The sequence below is a fragment of the Meleagris gallopavo genome, chromosome 15, assembly GCF_905368555.1.
Source record: "Meleagris gallopavo chromosome 15, MGAL_WU_HG_1.1, whole genome shotgun sequence".
NCBI classification, from domain to species: domain Eukaryota; kingdom Metazoa; phylum Chordata; class Aves; order Galliformes; family Phasianidae; genus Meleagris; species Meleagris gallopavo.
Window position 1 is genome coordinate 7852795 of NC_139418.1, and position 22357 is coordinate 7875151.

Below are 22357 nucleotides of genomic sequence, written 5' to 3' on the forward strand. Positions count from 1 at the left end.
TCCAAGAATTCAAGCACTGCTGAGCTGGGTTCCAATCCCCTTGTGCAGTACAAGAGTTTAATGATCCCCAAAGGTATGAGCTTGTTGTTTTGCTTTAATCATATGTCTGTGCACGACAAAAGATATGCAAGCAATATGTTTAAAAAAGGAAGCAGCATTTTTCAAATAATTATGGCATTTTGTTTTCACTCTGGTGGTGCACAGGACTCCTGAACACATGCTGGAGTTGTCCAGAAAGCTGTATGTACTGCTGTGAATTATTCTGCTTATTTTTGCATTATGTTAGCTGAGAACTCATTGTAAATTCTCCTATTTGCTTGTTAGCCAGAAAGATCCCCAAATCCTTTCCATGCACAATATTTCACACCATAGCCTCTTAGAACTGTGAATTGCAAATTCATTTGTATATTTATACTCATAGATAAATAGAAATTCATATTTATATATTACTCAATTTGTGCTGCAACCAAAGAAACAAACCTCTGCGTATGACTTGTGAGTTGCAATCTCAGCCTTTGAAAAGTGAATAGGGTATGAATTTCAGATAGCATCCACACCTGCAGATTTCAATTTACTATTTGCACGTGTCCTGCCTAAATTGCAATTGATAGTACACATCAGAAGTGAAATAGATGGATACAAAGGGCCAAAAATACATGTTCTGGCAGTTCCTATGCTTGCAGAAAGCAAATTTTAAAAACAGGAAAGCAAAATTCTTCTTTCACAGCTGAATGAATATTTAATTCTACCACTCTTGCCCATTGTACAGACAGATCCAGCTCTAATTAATCTTGTCTCCTGCATCTTCATGACATCTTCCAACTACACTTTGCACCACATCTTACCCGGCCCAAAGAATGGATATCTCCATCACTTGGAGAGTTCAATAGCAAAATCGGTGATGGGAAATCCTTTCCCCGTCTTCTGCTTCAGGGTTTAGAGAGAAAAGAGGGTGGCTGCTGGGGTTTCAGACAGTTGTGTCTCCCTCCCATTGTGGTAAGGCAGCTGAGCTGCATGCAGCCTGCCCATCCCACCGGACATGCAACAGGCCCAGGTGTGCTGTGCAAAGCCTCTCCCTGTCTTCTTGTCCAGAGCACCACAGTCTTCACAGATCAATTGAAAAATAAATTTAAGAAAGGATGAGGACTGCCTCCCAACTGGCCTGTCAGTCTGTGTGTGCTGAGGGGGTCTGCCTCTTCTCACCACTGCTGTTTATTGCTTTCTGCTCCTCCGTTATTTTTTTTTTCCCCATTCTTAATACAACCATGAGAAATCCCGAAATGAGAACATTGGAATATTTTGGCTCTGAAGTTATCAGAGAAAAAAAAAAGAAGAAATGGCTTCCTCTCTGGAAGGCGCTCACAGGTCAGACACATCCAAGAGCAAGCGCCTGAATTTTACCTTTACTGAGGACAAGAGTACTGGAGCAAGCGTCACTTGGAGAAGCACCAGTGAGTCGTAGGCAAAGGAAGAACAGTTTGCACAGAAAGAGCTGAAGGATAGTCCACATATTATCAAGATTGGATGTGGGGAGGGGTTAGAAGTCCAAGTCCTGTTCCACCACTCCTGAATCCCTTTGAGACTGAGAGATTCATTCAGCTTAATGCAGAACTGCAGACCTTTAGGAGTGGAAGTCTACCCTGCATGCAGCACAAGGACTCTCCATGCTCTTCCTGCCGGGGTACAAGACACAGCTGCAGCATCCCTCTTGCACAACTTCCCCCCATGTGTAGAAGCTCTTAGTTAGGAGAAAACAACTCTGAGGTTGGAAGAGTGTGAACCAAGCCCAGCCCCCAAGCTTCTTCACAGCTGGGTCAGTATGAGGCCAGCCCATAGGTTTAAGGAAGGTTTCAGTATTTCAGCTGCTGGGCACAGGATTTCCAAGCTATAAAGCAGATGTGCATTACGTCTTGAGAGAACCTGCCTTCCATCTGAGCTGAGTCCAAACTGTTCTGCATTTAATAGAGAAGCACCAAAGTATTCAAAATTCCACAAGTGAGATTAAGTCCAGAAACTACAATTAGTCACCTTTCCTTTAATCCCTCGCCTCCATCACCAGCAGTGCATAATCCGCACAGGAGAGGAAGTCATGCTTTTCTCATCTGCTACAAAGCCAAAAAAATAGAAAATAATTGTGTCTGAAGTGCTGATGTGCAGAGCACAGAAAGGCAAGAGGGAATGCAGCTTGTGCCTGCAGTGAGCTAAAGAGAGGAGACCCACTCTTATCTATATAATAACTCATACAAGCTAGAAGCGAACAGGATGCCCTATGCAGAATTAGTTCTTATGGAGCATTTTATAGTGTTTATCACATCTAGATTGACAGGATTGCAGCAAGGCAGGGCAGCTGATCACACAGTCCTCAGACTCGTTATTTATTTCCATGGAGGACTTGTTTGCAGGAGCCACATGTTATAAGCATGAGGGGGGATCTGGAAATGGGAGTACTTTCACAAAAAGTACCTTGCTGCAGCACTTACTAGCCCAAACAGACACCACTCGCTCTTTCTCTGTGCTTAGGCCAGTGGGTTGGCCAGGTAAACACTAGAATCATAGAACCTCAGAATTTCCTGAATTGGAAGGACCCACAAGAATCATCAAATCCAGCTCCTGACTGCACATAGGACCACCTAAAACTCAAACCATATTTCTGAGCATCATCTAAACACTCCTTGAACTCTGGCAGGTTTGAGGTCATGGCCAGTGCCCTGGGGAGGCTGTCACAGCATGGAGCCCTCCACCAGTGATGGCCAAAGCAAACCCTTTTCTCTTCCCTGCACGCAGCCACATTCCCTGTGCTTGTTTCTGCAGCTCCCAGCCTCCTTCTGCAGCTGAGCAGCGTCCGCCTCATCCCATGGCTCTGACACAAGCCCAGCATTGCGCTGTGCCCTGCATCCATCACAGGCAGAGGGCTCTGGGACCTCAGCCCTTGAACAGCTTTTACTCAGCAGAAGATATATGGTTTGTAATGTCCTTCATGATGTAAAAAGCATGAGAGGCCTGTCTCAGGGTTGTGGCAAGCCCTGCCCTGTCTCCCATTCATTACACAGCCCAGGACTCTTTCCAAAACTTACAGAAGGGAGCTGGGTGCAAATCAGACACAAACCAACAGATCAGGCACAGCTGGAAGTACGATTTTTTCTCCAGACGGGTTCAGCTCTGAACACAAACACTGTTACCAAGCCCTTATCTGCAAGTATGGAGCCATGAATCCATCTACCACCAGAACCAAATAACTCACAGGCACAGAAACACCTGCATATTTTCTTTTAGAGAATAGAGCTCATTCTGATATTATGGAGATAACTGCTCCTCCCTGTTTCCTCAGTGCTCTGCCTCCACTGCTCAGTGAGGAGAAGGCAGCAGAGGATGTGGCCCAGCACAGAGCCCGCTGCCATCCCAACCACACGCAGTCCTCTTGCAAAAAGCACTGTGGTGTGAAACAAAGGATGGATGTGTGAGGTGTGGGGGGTTCACATTCCCTGGGATTCCACAGTGCCATCCTTTGCCTTTCATCACTTCAGGAGCAGCAGCACCAGCGGGCGGGTCTACAAAGGCAGAATCTGAGGAGAAGTGGCAATGAGAGCACCTCGGTCCCTCTGCTAGAGCAAAGGGAGGGCAGCCTCCTGCAAGGTGCTCCCTCTGCAGTCAAACTGTTCTCAGAAAAAGCAATAGGACTTCCAGCATGCATGCACAACCACTGCCTCCTCCCAACTGTTTCCTGAACACGCCTCTGGAGAAACTGTGCACTCCAATACGTATCTGGGTACATTCAAACCACTGGTCGTTGGAGCACCCTAAGGATTTCTGCGCACTTCTCCTGTTCCCTCCTTTTTGAACAGTTAACCCATCAGCTATTTCAAATGCAATGCAAAAATAATCCTTTAAGAAAACTCAAGAGAAGTTCTCTTTCCACTGACTCAAGGTATTTTGCAGCAGCTGAGGAACAAACACTCACCTTAGCACATGAGTTGATCCATTTATTGTGGTGGTGGAACAGGGGACTGTCTGCCCCAGGATGGAAGGCCTTCGGTATCGCTCATCACCACAGCAGAGGATGATGAGGAAGGCACGTCTGAAAGACTTGTTCAGGAAGGCATAGAGGAAGGGGTTCAACCCTGAATTGATGTAGCCCAGCCACAGGAAAGCTGTCCACAACTTCCCCGGCACCGTATAGTTTATGAAAGGGTCTACTATGTTTGTGACAAAGAAGGGGGCCCAGCACAGGCAGAAGCACCCCATGATGATGCACAGGGTCTTGGCAGCTTTGGTCTCGGTCTTCATGCGATGTGTGCTGTGCTGGTCAGGCTGGTGCCGGCTGTCAGCAGGGGTCCCTGCGCGCTGCAGCACCCGGATCTGCCGGGCGTGCTCCCGGGCAGTGACGTAGATGCGATAGTAGGCCAGCACCATCAGCAGGAAGGGAAAGTAGAAGGCCACCACAGAGCAGGTAATGGCGTATGGCTTGTTGACCATGAATATGCAGTACGTGGAGTTGGAAGCCTTGTTGAACTGCCTTTGCTGAATCTGGGGCCGGGGGTAGAAGGAGAAAGAAGGGAAGAAATTCAGTGCTGCTGCTCTGATACCAGCAGTCTGTTTGCTAGGAAGCTCCACCGTCACTTTGCTATTCTCTCTCCTCCTTTCCCTCTTCTATATGCAGTACTTCACTTACCTGCTGCTGCCCCTCCTGCCTGTGCTCACATCGTGGGCTTTGCTGGCCCCAAGGCCTGTAGGATCTTCCCATGATGCAGCTCCAGCATCCCAGAGCACACCTCAACCTGGCTATTGAAAATCAGCCTGACAGTCCAGTTCAGACGTTGCAAAGAGGAATAACTTCACTTGATGCTGTGCTTTTTTTGCAGCGCTCACTGACCTGCACATCAGAATATGCTCTTACACCAAGAATGCTAAAGCTTCATCTGCCCAAATGCACTAGAGAAGGACCAGATAGGTGGCATGGGTCTGGGCTGCTGTGGCCTCAGAAGACAAGGGGCTGCATCAGGTACAGGGCAAAGGGCAGCAGCCTTGCAAATCCCCATAAAGACACCTTCCAGGAATTCAGCAGGCCCTCTGAATCAGTAACAAGGGGTTTCTCCTTTAGCCTCCCTTGCCTTCTTTTCCTTCAATATTGCTTTTTAAAAGAATATACAGCAGGGAATATATTTAGTACCAAGATGGTATGTCTCCTAAGTTACTCACCAAATCAATGATGCCAATGCTATTCCAGCCTTGCATGATAGGGAGGAAAGAAATAAATGTCGGGATTACCCAGCAGCCTCCAAGCATTACAGCAATACGCAGTGGAGTCATCTTGTTCCTGTACACCAGTGGCTGGCAACAGATAGCATAATACCTGCAAGGAGAAAGCAAGAGAACAACCATTTTAGAAGACCTTCAGGTCTTCTAAAAATAAAACTGTAAAGCCTTTTCCTTTAGCTTGTTTCTTCTGCCTTTTGAAACAGTGGTAAAAAATGATTCTATAGTCTATTTCTATTGACTTCCTCTCAGACAAGGAGCTCAGAGTATTTTAACAGCATGAGTAAATAAGGTTTCAGAGTCCCTTGCAGGGAAAAGCCAATATTTTCTATTTTCCAGCTAGGGAAAATGAGGCACAGATTAATGCTGTGGTTTGTCTGAAGTCGCTGAGCAAGGGAGTGACCTCCCATGTTGCCCTCCTCTCCTCCTGTGCTTAGTCACAAAGCTGTCTGCACCCTCCTTACCACAATGAATGAGTTCACTTTCCTTCTATTTAGCCATAACGGAGTAAATGTTGGGGTTTTTCTAATGGCAACGGACATGTATTTTGGCAAAGCTGCAAAGGTTGTTACTGCAAATTAATGAAGTGTTTCATAGTTGTGAAAATGTCAGTAAAATTAAGTGTGCTTTTCCCTAACTGAGTTCTTTTTCTTCCTCCCTATTCCCTGCCTTAACCTTCAGCCACAAGGACAGCACAGCTCTGCCCAGGACTTCCAGGCTTTTCCCATTCGAGGAGAGGTGCCCTGCGTTCGCCTTTCTTCTCCCAGGCATTCTAACACATTCACAGCACAATAGATTCATGTTCTTAAAATAACAACCAGCTTTGAACAGAAAATATCTTCTGAGATAAAAAATCAACTTGCCTGCTTGTTTCCTGTGCTATCCACCTGTTATCAGATTTCTACATCAAGAAGGTGTATCAAGCCTAAAAACAGAAATCCATCTCCGAAGTTAAATATGCCCACAAGCGCAGCAGATCAGCAACCATATCATCCTATTGCAAATTCCTGGAGGTCCTGACCTGACAGCCTGTCTTAGGTTCCCAATGAAATATTTTCAAACTCCAGAGTTTTAGATTTCAGCACACATTGCAGGCCAGCACTGACATCCCCACTGCTGAGATAGGAAGCTGGAGGCCGGTGGCTTACCCATGTTCACACTGGAAACCAGAGCAGAGCCAAGAAATGGTCCTGACTTTCAATTCCCTGCTCCTTGCTCTAGCAGTCTTGTAGTTTCTTTGATTTGAACATGACAGTGAGGAAGATCACAACAGAAATCTCACAGGGTAGACTGTGAAGACTGTTGATCCACAAAGGGACTGTACCCAAAAACCAAGTTTAGATATGTCCCTGAACTATCTCTTGCTCCAGATAATTGATAGGAAGTAATGTAAACACATCAGACATTTTCTTCTTGACCATACAGACATAACGAGGATATTTATAAAAGAACATCTTTTGCAAAATGTTTTATAATTCAGCTCATAAAGCAGCATTAAAATCTCTTTACAACCAACACGAGTCTCACTCTAAATGTGTAACTGAGAACATTTTCAACTTCCTTTTAAAAGTCTCCAGGGATCCTGCAGTTCAGATCTCTACATCTAGAGATGCCTCTACAGCTGTTTGGAAACTATTGGCTTGGCTCCAGAACACTGCTGTTCTGCTGCAGAAAACAGGAATTGCTGTCAGGTGAGAAAGCAGTGCTGAGCCCAGCCCCGCTCTGCCAACACGGGTTCCAGCAGAAATGCCCCTCTGCTTCCCCTATAGATGCCTCTTGCTGAGCTCCTGGCATTTTCACCTGGCACAACCAGTAGGTTGGAGACATCACAAGCACCCATGAATTCTCAGCTCTTCTAAACAGCACCACATACAATTCAGCTCTGTGCCTGATGGGTGTATTTTCCCAGTGAATTAGTAGTTATTGTCTAGTAGATGTACCTTCCAGATTTTGGAAGCACAGACATTCTGCAATGTGGTGCCCATCTGTGTACCCAGAGATATCAGTACTGCACTGAAGAAGTGGCCATAATTTCTACAACTATTTATAAAAGGAATTAACGATCTCTGTCAAAGAGATTTTTTTTTTAAAGTCAGGCTTCACACCAAGACCTAATGTGTATGTAGCCTATATAAGTCTGCTTTATGAGGTCAGTAGAATCATAAAACAGAGACATTAAATTAGCACACATACACTAAAACTGAACCACAAACCTGAAGAGTAGCCTTTGAGAATTTCTAAGTGCCAGCGGCCCATTAAGATGAGACAGATAAAAGCACGCATGTGCACATCTTGCGTGTACGTATAAAAGTAACATCCTTGAGGCACATGATTTGTCAAGAACTGAGTGGGAACTGAAAAGTTTGTACTAAACAGGCAGAAAAATCTAAAAATTGCCAAATTTTCATCAGAAATTAAAAACAGTCATGTGGAGTCAGCTAAATTGCCTTATTTTGATAAAATTAGAAGATATATTCCACACAGAAGGTTGAAATAAAATCAAAGTGTCAAAAGAAAACATTTTTAACATCTCTCTAAAGCAAGATTCAAAATGTCACGGGGGAAAAATGTTGAAGCAAGCATTCAACTATTTCAATTTGATCATTTATACATCGTCTTCTGGTTTCATATGTGCATGAAAATCAGTCTGTTTCTCTGAAAAATTTTGCTATCAATGAAATCGTGTATTTGACAGTAAATGTTCTCTTAGGGCATTGTCTGAAATGTTCCCTCCATGTAGCAATGCAAACATCCATAATATTCAGTGGATCCAATTCTTCTCTTCACTGACATGGTCTTAACATCCCTCTGGCAGCACATGGAGAAGCCAAATAATTTACAGTAACGGGATTTAATTAGTTTGCCTTCAGTGGGTCCAGATTTGAACAGGTGAGATTGCCCAGCCTCAAAGATATGCCAAACTCAACTGGAGAGGGCCCTGAGGAACCTGACAGAAATGAAGACAGATTTGAGTTGGAAGAGGAAGGATGGATCAGAGATTTCCACAGCTCCCTTCAGCCCAAACTTTTCCAAGTCTATCAGACAACGAGGGTCAGCACGGTCAAGTTGTAATCTCTTACTGATTTCCATGGGAAGAATAAATATCTCTTTCTTCCTGGGATAATTACCCTCCTTACACTGCTTGTGTAACCTCGCCTTCTATTACTAGAGATTATTGAGTTTGGATTTCCCATGTTCTTCAGTTTCCTTCCCCAAGGAAATAAACAGACCTTTGAATTCAAACAGGTATTTTCAGTAACGTCTTTGACTGCTTATTCAGACAGATGGTGCTTCTCTTGGCACTATGTGCAACTGCTCCTCCGACTCTAGACCCAAGGGAGATCTACCTGGTATATCTGTTTATTTACTATCTGAGAGACACCTACTGCAAAGTGCTGCCCAGTGCTGGACATCAAAGGATTCCTGTCACATTCCTGATAGCAAGTTACTGCAGTCCCAAGAGGCCGCGTTTATTTGTGGAAAGGGCAGAAGGAGAAATTCAACAAATAAATAGAGAGAAAAGCCAGGACACAAGCTGCCATTCCAGCTGTTGAATCAGCAAATAGAAAACCATGACACACTGCTAATTAACTACAGGAGGAAAACAATTCTTCCAAGCAGCTCAAGTCATTACATTTCTGTACTCCTATCTCTGCTGCAACTGACAGCGTTACGCTGACTTGTACATGCTGTTAAAGGCCATTAGAGTAAAAATTATGCCTGTAAAAATGACATCTTAAGCTCTCATACTTCTTCCCTCCCAGTGATTCAGCAGCAATTTTCCTCCACTTACATGTCAAAAGATCATATGCATATTTTTTTTCTAGGTGCTGCTGCCATGACTCCTGCTGTATTCGGAGAGTTGAGCTGGGTTCTTCCTGCCCCTCCCCTGTTAACAGCAGCGAGGTCCCTCAATCAGAGCGTGGGTGATAATTTTGCTGATGCGAGTGAGGCAGAGGAGCACACAGCTGGCTGCCCACTGCTCAGCAGGACTCCATTCAGTGGCCCGGAGAGTCAGATAACATCAAGCTGTGTATGTTAACAGAAATCACTGAAGTCACACCAATTTTTGCAGTAGCTGATGATTTGATGCAAACGATGGTTTCGGTATTTAAGCAGCTATTTATTCACTGAGAGAAAAGTAATTATATCTCCAGGATTATCAATAGTTTTAGTCAAAAGTTGAAATTAAGGCATATTCTACATTTCTGCTTCTTTCAAGCTAGAGCTGTTCTCCTGTGCTCATAAAGAATATTTATCAGGTACTGCTGTGACAGTGTGATGGATGAATATAAAATGCAATATACACACATGATTAATACAACGTCCGAGTTGAGTTAAATATTAATTCTTACTATTATCAGCCAAGATCCATGTTTTTGCAGTTCCCTGGAAACGTTAAGTTCCCGTTACCTACAGCAAAGGAGATGATGTGAACATCCTCTCTTCTGCCTCTATTATGACATTCTCAGCTGAAGGGGAAATGCAAGGATCCCTTCCTGGTCTTGCAGAGCTTCCAAACAGCTCCATAAAGCAAAGGTTATTACAATGCTTTTCCTTTCCCACATAAGACATTTACCACATGTGAATGATTCAAGAGCTAACATTTTACAGATGGCTCAAAGAGAACAAAACAGTTCATGTAGCCGTAGTTATGGCCTTTATGGCCATCAGGGATATGTTTGGCTACCAAGGATTTGTGTTCTACCCAGTCCCTGGCTCTGAGAAACATGTATGCAATTGTCCTTTGTCTTCCAATCACAAGGAATTTGGGGACATTCATTAGTGCCAAATGGATCAATCCCCCAGAGTGAACCTCATTTGCTATAAACAGCCCCATGAGCTCCAAAGAAATGAGGGGTTGGAAGTTGATGATCCCTGAGGTCCCTTCCATCCCATTCTATGATTCTATGAATGCAGGTACACCTCTGTTATGTTCATGAAAGCTATAAATGCCTCTCAAGATTCACTGCACCAGGAGTCAAATATAACGATGTCCAACTGCTATAAGAGCAGAATATTTTAACCTTTCCCAACAGAACTTGCATTTTCCCTGCTGGTGAGTTCATCTTCATGGTCGGTGCTACATGCAAAACCAAAAAGCAAATATAAATGCATAACACACGGTACACCAGTGACACATTTGTACCTAACAGCCTTCAACACTTTGTGCAGAGCAGGCACAATATCACATTCCTCAGCAGCAGGATCGTGGACAGCTTGTCTAATGTTAAGTTTGTGTATATGTGAAGACAGGATGTGATGGATAAGAAGGAAGCTGTGAATCTAAAGAGAAAATAGACAGAAAATGAACCACAACTATATTCTTGCCTTGTATGACTGAACACTGAATCTGCTGTGTAGGTCCAAGGCTTTCGTAGAAATGTAAGCACTGTAAATTATGAGTGTTTGTTGTCACCTCTTTGCCTGAACAAAAAATCTTACATATAAACAAACATATGCACACTCTGACTGTCCTGTCCAGGGGAAAAAAAAAAAAGAGGAAAATAAAGGTTCTTCAATATCATGTCAACTTCGAAGTGATAACACCTGCAGTTATCAAAAGTTTATAGATTCTAGGCTCTTGGAGACAGGAAAGGAAAGTGAAAGGGCTGAGAAACAGCATGGCATTTCACTACATTCCTGACTTCCACCAGACAGCAGCAGAATTTAGCTGTGGCCCATGGTAGGGATGGCTATCTGCAGCAGTGATATCTGTATACTCACTAAGCAGCGACAAGAGGAGACTCTGGTTGTAACCGGACCCACCGTCAAGACCGAAACCAGAGGTTCAAGAATCCAGGTAACCAGCTGGGCCAGCAGAGCTACCATTCTCTGTGGTGTAAGAGAAGTGGGCACTGATGCTGGCCAGCCTGGATGCCCAAGCTCCTCCTCAAGCCTGGGACTGTGTATGAGCTGCCCTGGGCATGTCTCCAGAGAGCAGCCAGGCATCCTCAGCTCCTGCCTTAAGATGAGTTTGAACCACTCTGCTGCCTTCCGAGCATCACAGAACCTAATTATTTTACTGCATTAGATAATTCCTTCCTTGGAAAAAATTGAAGTATCTTCTCAGTTTTCAATCCAATCTTATTTAAGTTATGAGTATGCAGATACTACCCTGAAAGAAGCTCCTTAGACATCACAGACAGACAAATACACACCCACCTTTACAGAACAGACGGGGCCATATGGGTACCCACATAGAAATCCATTTGGTGTCACGCGTATGTATTCCATGATATGCATACCATATGATTTATCATCACTGGGGCCAAAATGAGCAGAGGAAAACTTTCTGAATACTGTAACTGTTTAATACTCTTAAAAAGCACCAAAAAGCATAAAAGGGGGGTGGCAAAACCAAGAATCCGAGCAGAGAGGCTGCCCAGCGAGCTGCTCCCAGCCACGCTCAGATACAGAAGCTGCTGAATGGAGCAGGGGAAAACCTGTGTGACAGAGAATGGCATGTTCTTCTTCTCCAGCAGTCAAGCCGGACTGGGTCAGGCTTCAGCTGAACCCTGGCAAAGTCGAGAGGTCCAGAGAGAGAGAGCCTGAAGTTGTTCATCACTGTGCACAATTGAAACAGTGCTACTGGCTTTGCCAATATTTCTGTAAAACCACATTCTAGCTTCCACATAACCAGATTTCTACATTATTCTGGGAGAGAATGGCTCTTTCCTCTTTTCCTTGTTCCCTCTGAGCAAATAAGCCATGATCTCTGACTGTGCCAAACTAAACGAAGTTATGCATTGCTGGTCCAGAAGAAAAATGTCCTAAAATGATTATATCTAACAAAATTAAATTCTTATTAGAAAAACAACAGCCTGCTGGTGTTGAGATAATTACTCTGAGAAAAAATGCTGAAGAGAACAGTTAATTGGAATTGGATAAATTTAGCTAGTAATACAAACAAACGTATGTTGCCAAACGGAGACGGAAGGCTCCTCCACAATCCCTGCACGGGTTGGTGTGTGTGCAGGGCTACTGTAGGCAATGGTGGCAAAATAAATGTCCATATTTCTACTGGTTTGGTAGAGATTAATAAAGCCTTCTCGCGGGCTGTGCCGTGACCATCTGCCCCATTATTTTTTGTAATGCTTTCCAACCTGAATTCTGCAGACCTGTGTTAGCTTTCTCTCAGGGCCGTCGTGCAGCCATGTGCCATATCCCAGCCCTCCTGCACAGCCACCACACATCCTCTGCCCTCGAGGATGGGACCATACAACCAACTGCAGGATACCAAGCACTTCTCCATCTGAGAAGGACAGGGGGAACTCACGGCCCGGTTCAACACTGCTGCTGGCATTGTATCACACAGCCAGCCTGTTGAATGCCCAATAATTATTTACTGTTAGCTATTTAGAATGCAGCGAGGCTGCCTGCTGACACCCTGCCCCTGCACCTGCCAGCTGATGTCCCCAGCACACAGCTGGCTGCAGCTGCCTCCTCCTTGTCCTTCAGAGGTCCAAAGCCCTGCAGCCTGGCCAGCTGCAGCCCCTGCCCCTGTTCTACAGAAGTTTAAGGCTCTAAAACGTCAAAACGTCACTTTCCTCAAGGGATTGTGCTAATTTGATGTCTGAACAGTACATTAATGTTAATTAATGTTTGTAAATGGCGCAACAAGCATCTGTCAGTCTGGTGCTCCAACACTCTTTGGATACATCTGCTTTGCTTTAGCCTTTATTTAGCAGTGATTATGTGGTATGTTTGGATTCAGTAAGATTAGCCCCATGTACACAAACACACAGCTAGGTCTGTTCTGTTCTGTACACAGCAAATATACCAATGTTTCTAACACACCAGGCGAGCAGCAGCCAGCAGAGACACAGCCCTGGAGGAAAGCTTCCATGGCTGGGACACACCAGGAGAGCTGGAGCAAGCAGCAGCAGCCTACAGGATGCTTGGGGTGTGTGGGTAAGCAGAGGAGCCACATGTGCATATAAGGCCAAGAATACAGACATTTAGGACTGTTTCTCTCTGTTGTTTTAGTGAGTGCTTTTTGGTTTTCTTTTTCCATGAGGCTTTGAGAAATAATTATACTGCAAATCGTATTGCAAGTACTGGAGAAGAAAATTGCCTTTCCTGGCAGGTGAACTCTATTTGGAAAGATTCTATCATAGCTTGTTTGTCTATATATATGCAGTGCAATTTTTTTTTTTTTTTTTTTTTATTGCAGAGACACAAAGAATGGATAGGTATGCATAAAGCATGCAACAGATAGATAAAGAATTTGGGATTAATTCTATCATTTATACTAGAATACGGAAAAAATAATAAAGAAGTATCACCCAGTGACATCAGAATTTGGATTCAGTGAGCCCTGATGTACCTCTGATACCTTGGAGACTCACATTTTCAGATGAGCCAGAGTGTCCCTAAGTCTCTGCAGTGCTTTTCTCCCTGTATCTCAGTGGTAACATGGCTCCTCCTGCTCATGCAGTGGTTTTTCCAGATTTCTGCCAAAGTCTGAGTGAACTGAGGGGCAACAGTGAGCACACGTGAAGTAAAACTCTGCAGAAGAAGCACTGCTCCAAAGGCAGCTGCCAGGAGTGGTGGTGATGGAGAATGGCTGAGGTTGGGCTGAGCCCCCCTTCCACTGCACCCATCTATCTGCTCTGGTCTTCCCATGGCCAGCTGCTGCCCGTTCCCTGCTCCCAGTGCTCCTCCTGAGTGTCAGTTCTCACCGGAGAAAAACACCTCCAGAACCACACCAAAATGCCCCAGAAATGCAAGTTTCTACCAACAGCTGATAAAGGCTGAGGATGTGCAGATGAGAGGAAAAGATACGTTGCTTGAGAGCAAAGCAGCACCTCTATGGTAAACACATGTGAAAGAGGAAGAGTGCTTGTGTGCCCTGAAATAATTCCCTGACATCTGGCAATTTCAGGTCTGTCAGGTATTACTGCTGTGCTGCTGAGTCGCAGTCAGTGCAGCTCTGCTTCCTCAGCCTGGGCTTGCAGCAGCCTTCAGCACTCCCATGGCCCACCCCTGAATGCACCTCTTAGTCTAATATGGCCAGTAGTGGGAGTGACAAATATTAGGGAGTTTCTCCCACACCTTTTTTGTGATGGCAGCTCTGGATTTGGCAGAGAGAGCTCACAGCTCTAGGGGCCAGAGAATAAAAGAGCACCGAATGAAAAAACGTGGTCTGTCCAGGTGTTCACTCTGTTCTGCATGTTTTATTTAATATAGAATAATCTAACCTGTCTCATTTCATTTTTTTAATAATATATTTCCAGTTCCAGCTCCTTCTACTGAGTTTTGCAAACTCAGGCATTTGCAAAACCTGCCTCTGACCTGTTTACAAAATAGTCTTCCTGTGTATGATTGCAATGCCTCTTCTGCATCCCCACATGGATAACACTGCAGCAGCAGGCAGCACCCAGCATGGCTGTGCCAGCAGCACTGGGCACAGGGGACAGCAGGAGCTCACGGTGTGTCAGGAGCTGCAAAAGGGAAGATGGGCAGGAGGGGATATTGCGATATTTTGGCAGCAATATTTTCCCTCCACAACCTCCTGCCATCTCTTAAGAGCCTGGGGAACCAAACCCCAACGTTTTACATAACAAGTCCACATCCAGAGCGCAGCGCCTAACAGCTGCTTCACCACTAATTGGCTCAGAGCGGCAATTTGTCAACGTTTTTAAGATAATGAGCTTCTCATTTGCGTTCCAGCTATCTCTGTTCCCAGATAAGGAAACATGCTGTCACTGCTACACATCAGCTGCTATCGGGATGCACTACGGGGTGGTGCTACCCGTGTGTCCACACCAATCAGTGCAGAAGTTAATCAAGTACCTTTTGGAGCCTGGCTAGGTACAGACCCTTTGGATGAAAGTTGTTATTTAAATATCAGTGGTCACGATGATAAGAATGATTATGGTTATTTTATTCCTAATAGTAATACTAAGTAATAGTATTTTTAAAGGTGTTGAAATCTCTACACAGAACACAACTGAAGGCTTTAAACATTGCTCGTTAGTACAGCTGGTCAAAATGTTTTGTTCTAAGTATTTATCCTGTGAAATATGCTTGCAAGTCTGGAAGGTGTTTTTTTCAAGTTGAGAAGGTTTTAGGATTTTGGCTTCACTTTAATTTTGCAAGGAAAGTTTAAATAAAAAGAAAGTTTTTCAAACTTCTCTCCTACAAAGCCTATGCACTTTTCTTGCAACTTCTGCTTACCTCCTCGTTAGTCTTTCCTAGCAGAGACCTGCATACGGATGCCTTAGCAAAAAACCTATAACATCTGAAGGCAGGAGGGAGGTTGCTTTTTAAGTCTTTCTTCATATAAACTAGTAATATATGTCAAAACGTGTCATTCAGTAATATGGGTGTACATCTGGCTAACAGCAGGAAGAGCAGCTCTGATTGCACTTCAGAGACATGTCAGGTTTGCTTTGACAAGAGATGGAAAGGCAGGCTACTAAATGCCTCAGCTTCTGTGCTCAAGGAGCTCAGCGTAACCCCTGCCTTGCCCTGCCCTGCCCTCCTGCAGCTCCAGCAGTGAGCAGCACCCAGCACTGCTGCTGTAGCAGAAATGCAAAGTCACAGCCTATAGCAGTGATTGAGCACCTGATGGGAAGGCAGGGCCAACCCAGGGGAGCTCAGGTGCATGCAATGCAGCCAAATGATCAGAAGGGGTGGAGCCAGGATCCACCCCTTCCCAGACCTCATTTAAGGGCTGGCAGTAGAGCTGAGGGTATCTTGCTGGAGAGCCCTGCCTACCTGAGGTCTTCACAGGGTAAGCAGTTTTTTTTGTTTGTTTTTGTTTTTTCCCTACTTTGTTTTTGTATCCACAGCTGCTGCACTTGAGCTTATCCTTCCTTGCTGCAGCCTGGGACTCTGCTATCACTGCTGTGTTTTCTATCTCATTGTAGCATCACAGCCACACACAGCAATTTCCTCCCTAAAATAGCTACCTGCACAAAATGCACCTCCTTCTGCAGATCTTTTCCAAGGCTGCATTTTTAAGGTTAATTAAAATCTTTACTTAAAAGGAGAAAGCATGCCATGTCTGATCAATAATGCAAACTGTGCCAAGAACCAGGTGAGAACCCACCTTGCTCTACCAATATAAACCTCATTTCCTTCAAAGTCTCCCTTTGCTGATAAGGATTCAGACCACTCTTTCCAAATGGAGATACCAAGAGAGACTCACTGCTGCCCGGCACCCAACAGGTTCAGGCTGTTACGGATAAGCAACAACACTAAAGAAAGCCAAAGCGAAAGTTACTTGCTCAGCTGTTCTGCTCATACCTGTCCAGTGATATGCAGCACAGGTGCAGGATTGATGCTGTGGTGAGCAAGACATCAAGGGATGTTCGGACAAGGCAGAACATCTCCCCATAGATCCAGTTGTCCTGGACCAACTCAATGGCTCCAAATGGCATCACCAGTACTGACACCAGCAGGTCCGCAAAGGCAAGAGAAACGATGAAATAATTGGTCTTGATTTTCCTGCAAGACAGGTAACAAAATGAATAACTTCAACACAACATCCTCCAGTGTGAACAAAAATCTTGGCTTGTGATTAGGTCTGATTAGCTCCATCATGTAAATAGCTCCTCTTCAATGAATGTCCCACTTCATATTGTCTTCCCCAGCTCATTCTTGATTTTTACAGCTTAACAGCTCCTGCTTCTCCTGCATGAACGTGTCTTGCTGCTCACATGCAGGAGGTAAATAAATGCCCACAGGCCTCTGCATCTGGCTCAGCCTTGTGGGATGCATTGGATAGTCTGGGGATGAGGAGGGAGATTTTATTTTAACTTATATATTGTGAAAATTCTTCCAGAAAGCACTCTGCAGAACCTAACTGAAGCTATCATTTTAACTTGAAGTGTACTTTTAGAATCATAACAATAAAATAGCATTAAATCCATTAAGAATCCCACGCAGAACATGAATAGAGGCTGCTGAACATCTCACTGCAGTCCTGGGGCTGCTCTGACAAAGCCCTAGGGCAGCAGCCAGCCCTGGGACAGGAGCTTTGCAGGTGAGCCCCAGGCTGCTGGGAACACTTGCTGGCTGCAGCAGGGCTTGAGCTGCACATTCTTTGGAGGGAGTTGTTAGAAAGGTAATGGGAGACAGAATCGAGCACTGTGTTCAGCTCTGTTTGTAACTGATTTATCTGGTTCTGACACTGAGTGCAACACAAGTAGGGGATGGAAACAGCGGTCCCACCACCACAATGCAGATCTGAGCTCAGGGAAGAGACAGTGTGACATTGGCACAGCTGGTGGTGGCATTTCATCATCTGTGATCTGGACTCACAGCTGCATGTGTGGGTCTCCCATTTGGGATGTGGCAGCACCAGGGGCTGTGTGGGCTCACCTGAGCTGCCTGTCCCGGCACACAGCCACCATCACCAACAGGTTCCCCAGGATGGCCATCAGGATAACCGCAGAGATGAAGGTGAGCAGCACGATCTTCTCTGCTACGCCGAAGCCCTCACTTGAACTTTGGGGAAAGGGGGGGAGAGGAGCAGAAACAAGAAGAGAAAAGAAGAAGCATCAGAGCCTGGAGACTGCAGAGCAGAAGGCTACAGGTGACTGCCTGCAGAACAAGAGGCAGCCTGGCTTTTTTTTTTTCTTTTTTTCTTTTTTACTTAGGAACTGCTCCAGCATTGGGGAAAAGAAAACACATTTATTAAAAGGAAGCGCACAATCTTCCTACGCTGAAAACAATTTCTTTCTTTTAATGAAAAGAAAAGAAAGTTGGGCCAGGGTAAGTTTAGGTTGGATATTAGGAAACACTTCTTTACAGAAAGAGTTGTTAAGCACTGGAATAGGCTCCTCAGGGAGGTGGTTGAGTTGCCATCTGGATGTGTTTAAAAACCATTTGGATGTGGTGCTCAGGAACATGATTTAGCCAAGGGTTGTTAGTTAGGGTAGTATGGTTAGGTCATAGTTGGACTTGATGATCTTTAACGTCTTTTCCAATCTGAGCAATTCCATGATTCTAAAGAATAATGTGCCAACACAACATTGGGAATATTCCAAGTCTGCATTTCTACAACTGTCTTGTTGAACATTTTACTACTTTTCTCTGTTTAGGAGCCTGCAAAACAGGAGGGCAGCGAACAGCGTGCAGTGAATAGCATTCAGTCCCTCACAAAATCAATTATTACAAAGTTGTTGAGCCATTTTTCCTTTTAGGCTATTTCTACTAATGTATCCAGAACCAAAGGCACCTCAACCCTGCACTTGTGTCCTTCCACAGTACATCACAGCAGTGAGAAGGGGTACCTGCTCACAGCATCACGTGGGGCTAGAAGTAAGCCGGCATTAAGAGCAGGACTCAACACTGATTCAGCAGGGAGATTTCTTCATTGAGTATGGAGCTGGCATTTGGTACCTGGGATTAATGCAGTGAGATTGCTCAGGTAATTGAAAAACTGAACGGTTACTCTGTTTTAGTTTGATTTCCTCTGGGGTCATGTTTTATTTACTAAATACGACCCAGACTTTTACACTTGATCTCACTGAGTTCTCTTGATTGTTGGCAAAGCTAAAAAGGATTAGAAGCTCTGCTGCAATCTCATCTCCAGTGCCCGTACCTTCTTAATAGGCTTCTTATGGCCAACTTCAGGTCACCTGCACTGTGAAGCATCCTGTTAATCACAGCCTCTGTCCCAGCACTACTCTGAGTCTGACTCCTTTGCTTGCTGCTGGTTGCACTGTCAGGTCAGACACAGCCTGCTGAGGCTGCAGACTCACAGTCTATGTGAACACCTAGGAATGCCTGGAGTTTTCAGTTTTACAAGGAAATACCTCACTGCGTGTAGATCCATCCAGATGGGTGAGTGTGTGCATGAGCAAATAAGGAAGAAGAAAGGAGGCACAGTGTTGGGCTGATCCATGCAGCACTGATCTGGCTATAATAAGTAAGAGTCCAAGGCAGTTGCGCATTCTAGCTTTGCAAATGTATGTCCTTATGATAAGCAAAGCTTTCTCACCCGTGAGAGCACACACAGCTTTTAATTTGCACTAATCTCATGAATTAAAACCAGGAGTTTAACAAATGTCACATAGCATTGGCAGATGAGTGTACCCCTCCTCCTTGCAGAGTTTTGGGGCAAAATATTCCTGAGCACTGCCAGCCCCATGTGAATCTGGACATGGATTTTTTGGGGTACCCGTGAATACCCAGAGAGGTATGGGTGCTCATGCAGAGGGTTCCCAGTAAGGTAGCAGGATTTGTCCTGTTTTAGGTGAATGGTCCCAGCCCAAGTGGCCAAGGCAATGACTGCTCCTTCTGCCCTAATGGTTTTCCGAGGTAATGTCAGACAATTCTGTCCTGCTTAATGGAGGAAGGTTGCAGGGTTATGCTGACAGTCAGGTGTAGTCATAGATTTACATTCAGTAAGGCACTTTTGTGCAAGTTAATTATAGGTGCTAAGATGAGAGAAAGGCAAAGTCAAGAGTGTGTTTTATTCAGCATCTGAAAGAGTTTGCTCTTAATTAGAAAGAGTTGTCTACTGGACTTGATACAACTTCAAAGAGGGCAATTAAGGCTCTAAGAAGCTTTCTGAGCAGCTGGTAGCTCTGGGCAAATGCTGTGGCATTCAGAAATGTTGATAAGGCTCTGTCAGAACTAAGTGTGGGATTCCCAGCTTTTTTTGTGTTCTGGCTGCCCTGGGTCACTAGTTCTTGGACAACTCTTGAAATGAGTGGGTTTTGTCACTGCAGCTCTTGTAATTGCTGCCTGCAATTTGCTTACATTGATCCAGCCACACCTTCTCCCATCTGATGGAAGAAAAACCCATCTGCCCAAAGGCTCTGCCTCATCCATCATCCTGTCTTTGACAGTGGCCTGTAGGAAATGAAATGTCTACATGCATATAGCAGCACTTCCCTCTCTCTGTAAGTGTCTGTGTCACAGTGGCTTTGTGTCAAATGGCTGTTGGTGAATTCCTCTGGTCTGACTGTAGAATTCTCAGGGTCTGGGGAATACAGTCTCTGGACAGCTTTTCTTTATCTAGCAGTAGTGTGCTAAATGCAAAATCAGGCACATGGAATCAGTTTCTGTGCTTTTCAATCACCCCAAGTTGCATACATAGGCTCCCTCAAAAATAAAGGTAATAGGCATCCAGTTCCTTAGCCCAAGCTGCTCTGCAGAACTGGTCACTAGCAACATGAATGCTTCTACAAAAGGACGTCATTCCTTCACACAGCTAGAAATCACTTTCCTGCTCCTCTCCATGTCAATCTGATCTGAAATATTTCCTCTCCCTCTAAGTGAAGTGTTTGAGATTTTGGAAGGCTGGGAGCTGCTGGCAGACAGATCTACACTGCAGTGAAGTGCTTGGGAGAATGAGCATCTTGTAGCTGGTGCTGTAGCTCACATGCATGGTGCCTGTTGAGATGCACAAGGTAATTCCTTGCTGGAGCACATGCTAGTAGCGTAGACAGAGGTTGGACAGCTGGGGAAGGACAGACATTCGCTAGCATCAGTATAGTGAGCAAAGCTGATTCCAGAACCTTCATTAATATGTTCATCAGCAGGAACAGACACCAGAAAAATTAAAGGGATAAGAAAAAGAAACAACTTCAAAGGCAGGTCTCAGCCACAGGCCAGCAAGCTGGGTATGGGGCAGATGAAAATGCTCAGGCACAATAGGGATGCTGGGATCAAAGGCACCTCCAGGAGCTGTAATTGTACCTGCCTAAATTGAGCCCTCACAATAGGCAAACTCCATGGCTACATCTGTGAAATAAAATGTTACACTGCACGGAATGGCTCCTCACAAAAGATGTTCCTTCACCTGGAGTGTGGCAGTGCACATATGCTGGCACGGCAGTAGAGAGAATGATGATGTTTGTACAGAGCCAGGCAGAGGGCTTGATTTATATTCTGTCTTATCTAGCTTTGCTCACCCTTCTGCTTTTTCTCTTCTGCAATTCTCATCTCTGTGTTATTTGAGCACCTTGTCTCTCCCTGCACCCTGCAGTGTCTGCAGATGGGAGAGTCACTGTGAGCCCTGCTTGTGGGTTCAGTTGGATGAGCTTTGCACCCACTCCAAAACTTTCCCTTCGCACTCTGCTGGAGAAGAAACTTTCTCTGGTATCCAATCTACCTCTTGGATTAGGTCAGAAACAGACACTGGCAAACATGTCCATGGAGATTTGCTGTGACAACAGTTTCAGAAGCACTTGGGAGGTCTCTACAAAAAGCATTTCTCCCATGGCCCATGGTATTGCTCCCCTGGGGAGTGTTGAATAGCGTACACAGTGCTTGGGGTGAAGGAAGGGCATTTCTCTGGAAGATGTTATTGCTCGTCTGCTTTTTGATCCATCATCAAGAAGGAAGATTTGTTAATTATTCAGTCTCCGTAATTTGAATCTGTTAATAATGGAAGAAGTGGATATTGCTGTAAATTAAAATCAATGGTTTACTTAACTACTTTGATCAAATCTGAGCGCAAGCACGCTTCTGTTTAATAAAGCAGAGATTGATGGGTTTGCTATTACAGGGAAATGAGATTCAGACAAAATGATTGTTGGTTAGTAGGAATATAGAAATTGCTTAAGAAAAGGAATATAGAATCACTTAGCAATACTAACACGGAATGAATGCTTAAAACCCACATGGATATATTTAAAAACCTCTTCTGAGTAGTTGTTAATATTTCAAAAAATTGTGTAATTATTTTTTTTGAAGCTCAAATTCTACTTTCCTGCCAACACCCCACCTTTTCTAACTGACCTCAAGTGCTTCTGCATGTTTTATGTAGCAATTAAACAACAGATCAGTTGGCAAGGCTGTGTACATCACCCCTCTGGTTTCTGTTACAGGTCACAGCTCAACTTCCCCACAGTTGTGGAGGGATAAAATGACCAATGAACGGCAGAGAGCACCTTGGGCACTGCAGACACCGTATGATGAAGGAGACAGAAAAAAGAGCGGGGGGGGGAAGACAAACAAGACTGCTCTTCTGGGGCAGAGGAGATGACGCACAGAGGCTGAGTGGCCAGAGAGCCATTTCCTGACCACAAGAGAATGACTCTGCCCATGGAGGTGACATGGAGCATCTCCTGGAGGCAGCAGGGCGCCTCCTGAGCACCTCGTAGCAAAGTGCTTGTGTAATTGACTCAGAGCCCAG

At 44.8% G+C, this 22357-nt stretch overlaps 1 protein-coding gene across 3 annotated transcripts in view; it reads right to left on the bottom strand.

The window, feature by feature from the left end:
- Nucleotides 1–22357, bottom strand: part of HTR4 (5-hydroxytryptamine receptor 4) — a 101218-nt gene that overhangs the window by 38617 nt on the left and 40244 nt on the right. For all 3 annotated transcript variants that reach the window (XM_010718917.4, XM_010718918.4, XM_010718920.4), the window contains exons 3-6: nucleotides 17587–17712; nucleotides 16510–16710; nucleotides 5197–5350; nucleotides 3959–4524 (exon numbers count right to left, since the gene is read on the bottom strand). In XM_010718917.4, coding sequence (XP_010717219.1) covers nucleotides 3959–4524; nucleotides 5197–5350; nucleotides 16510–16710; nucleotides 17587–17712 — 1047 coding nt within the window. The remainder of the gene's footprint in view (nucleotides 1–3958; nucleotides 4525–5196; nucleotides 5351–16509; nucleotides 16711–17586; nucleotides 17713–22357) is intronic.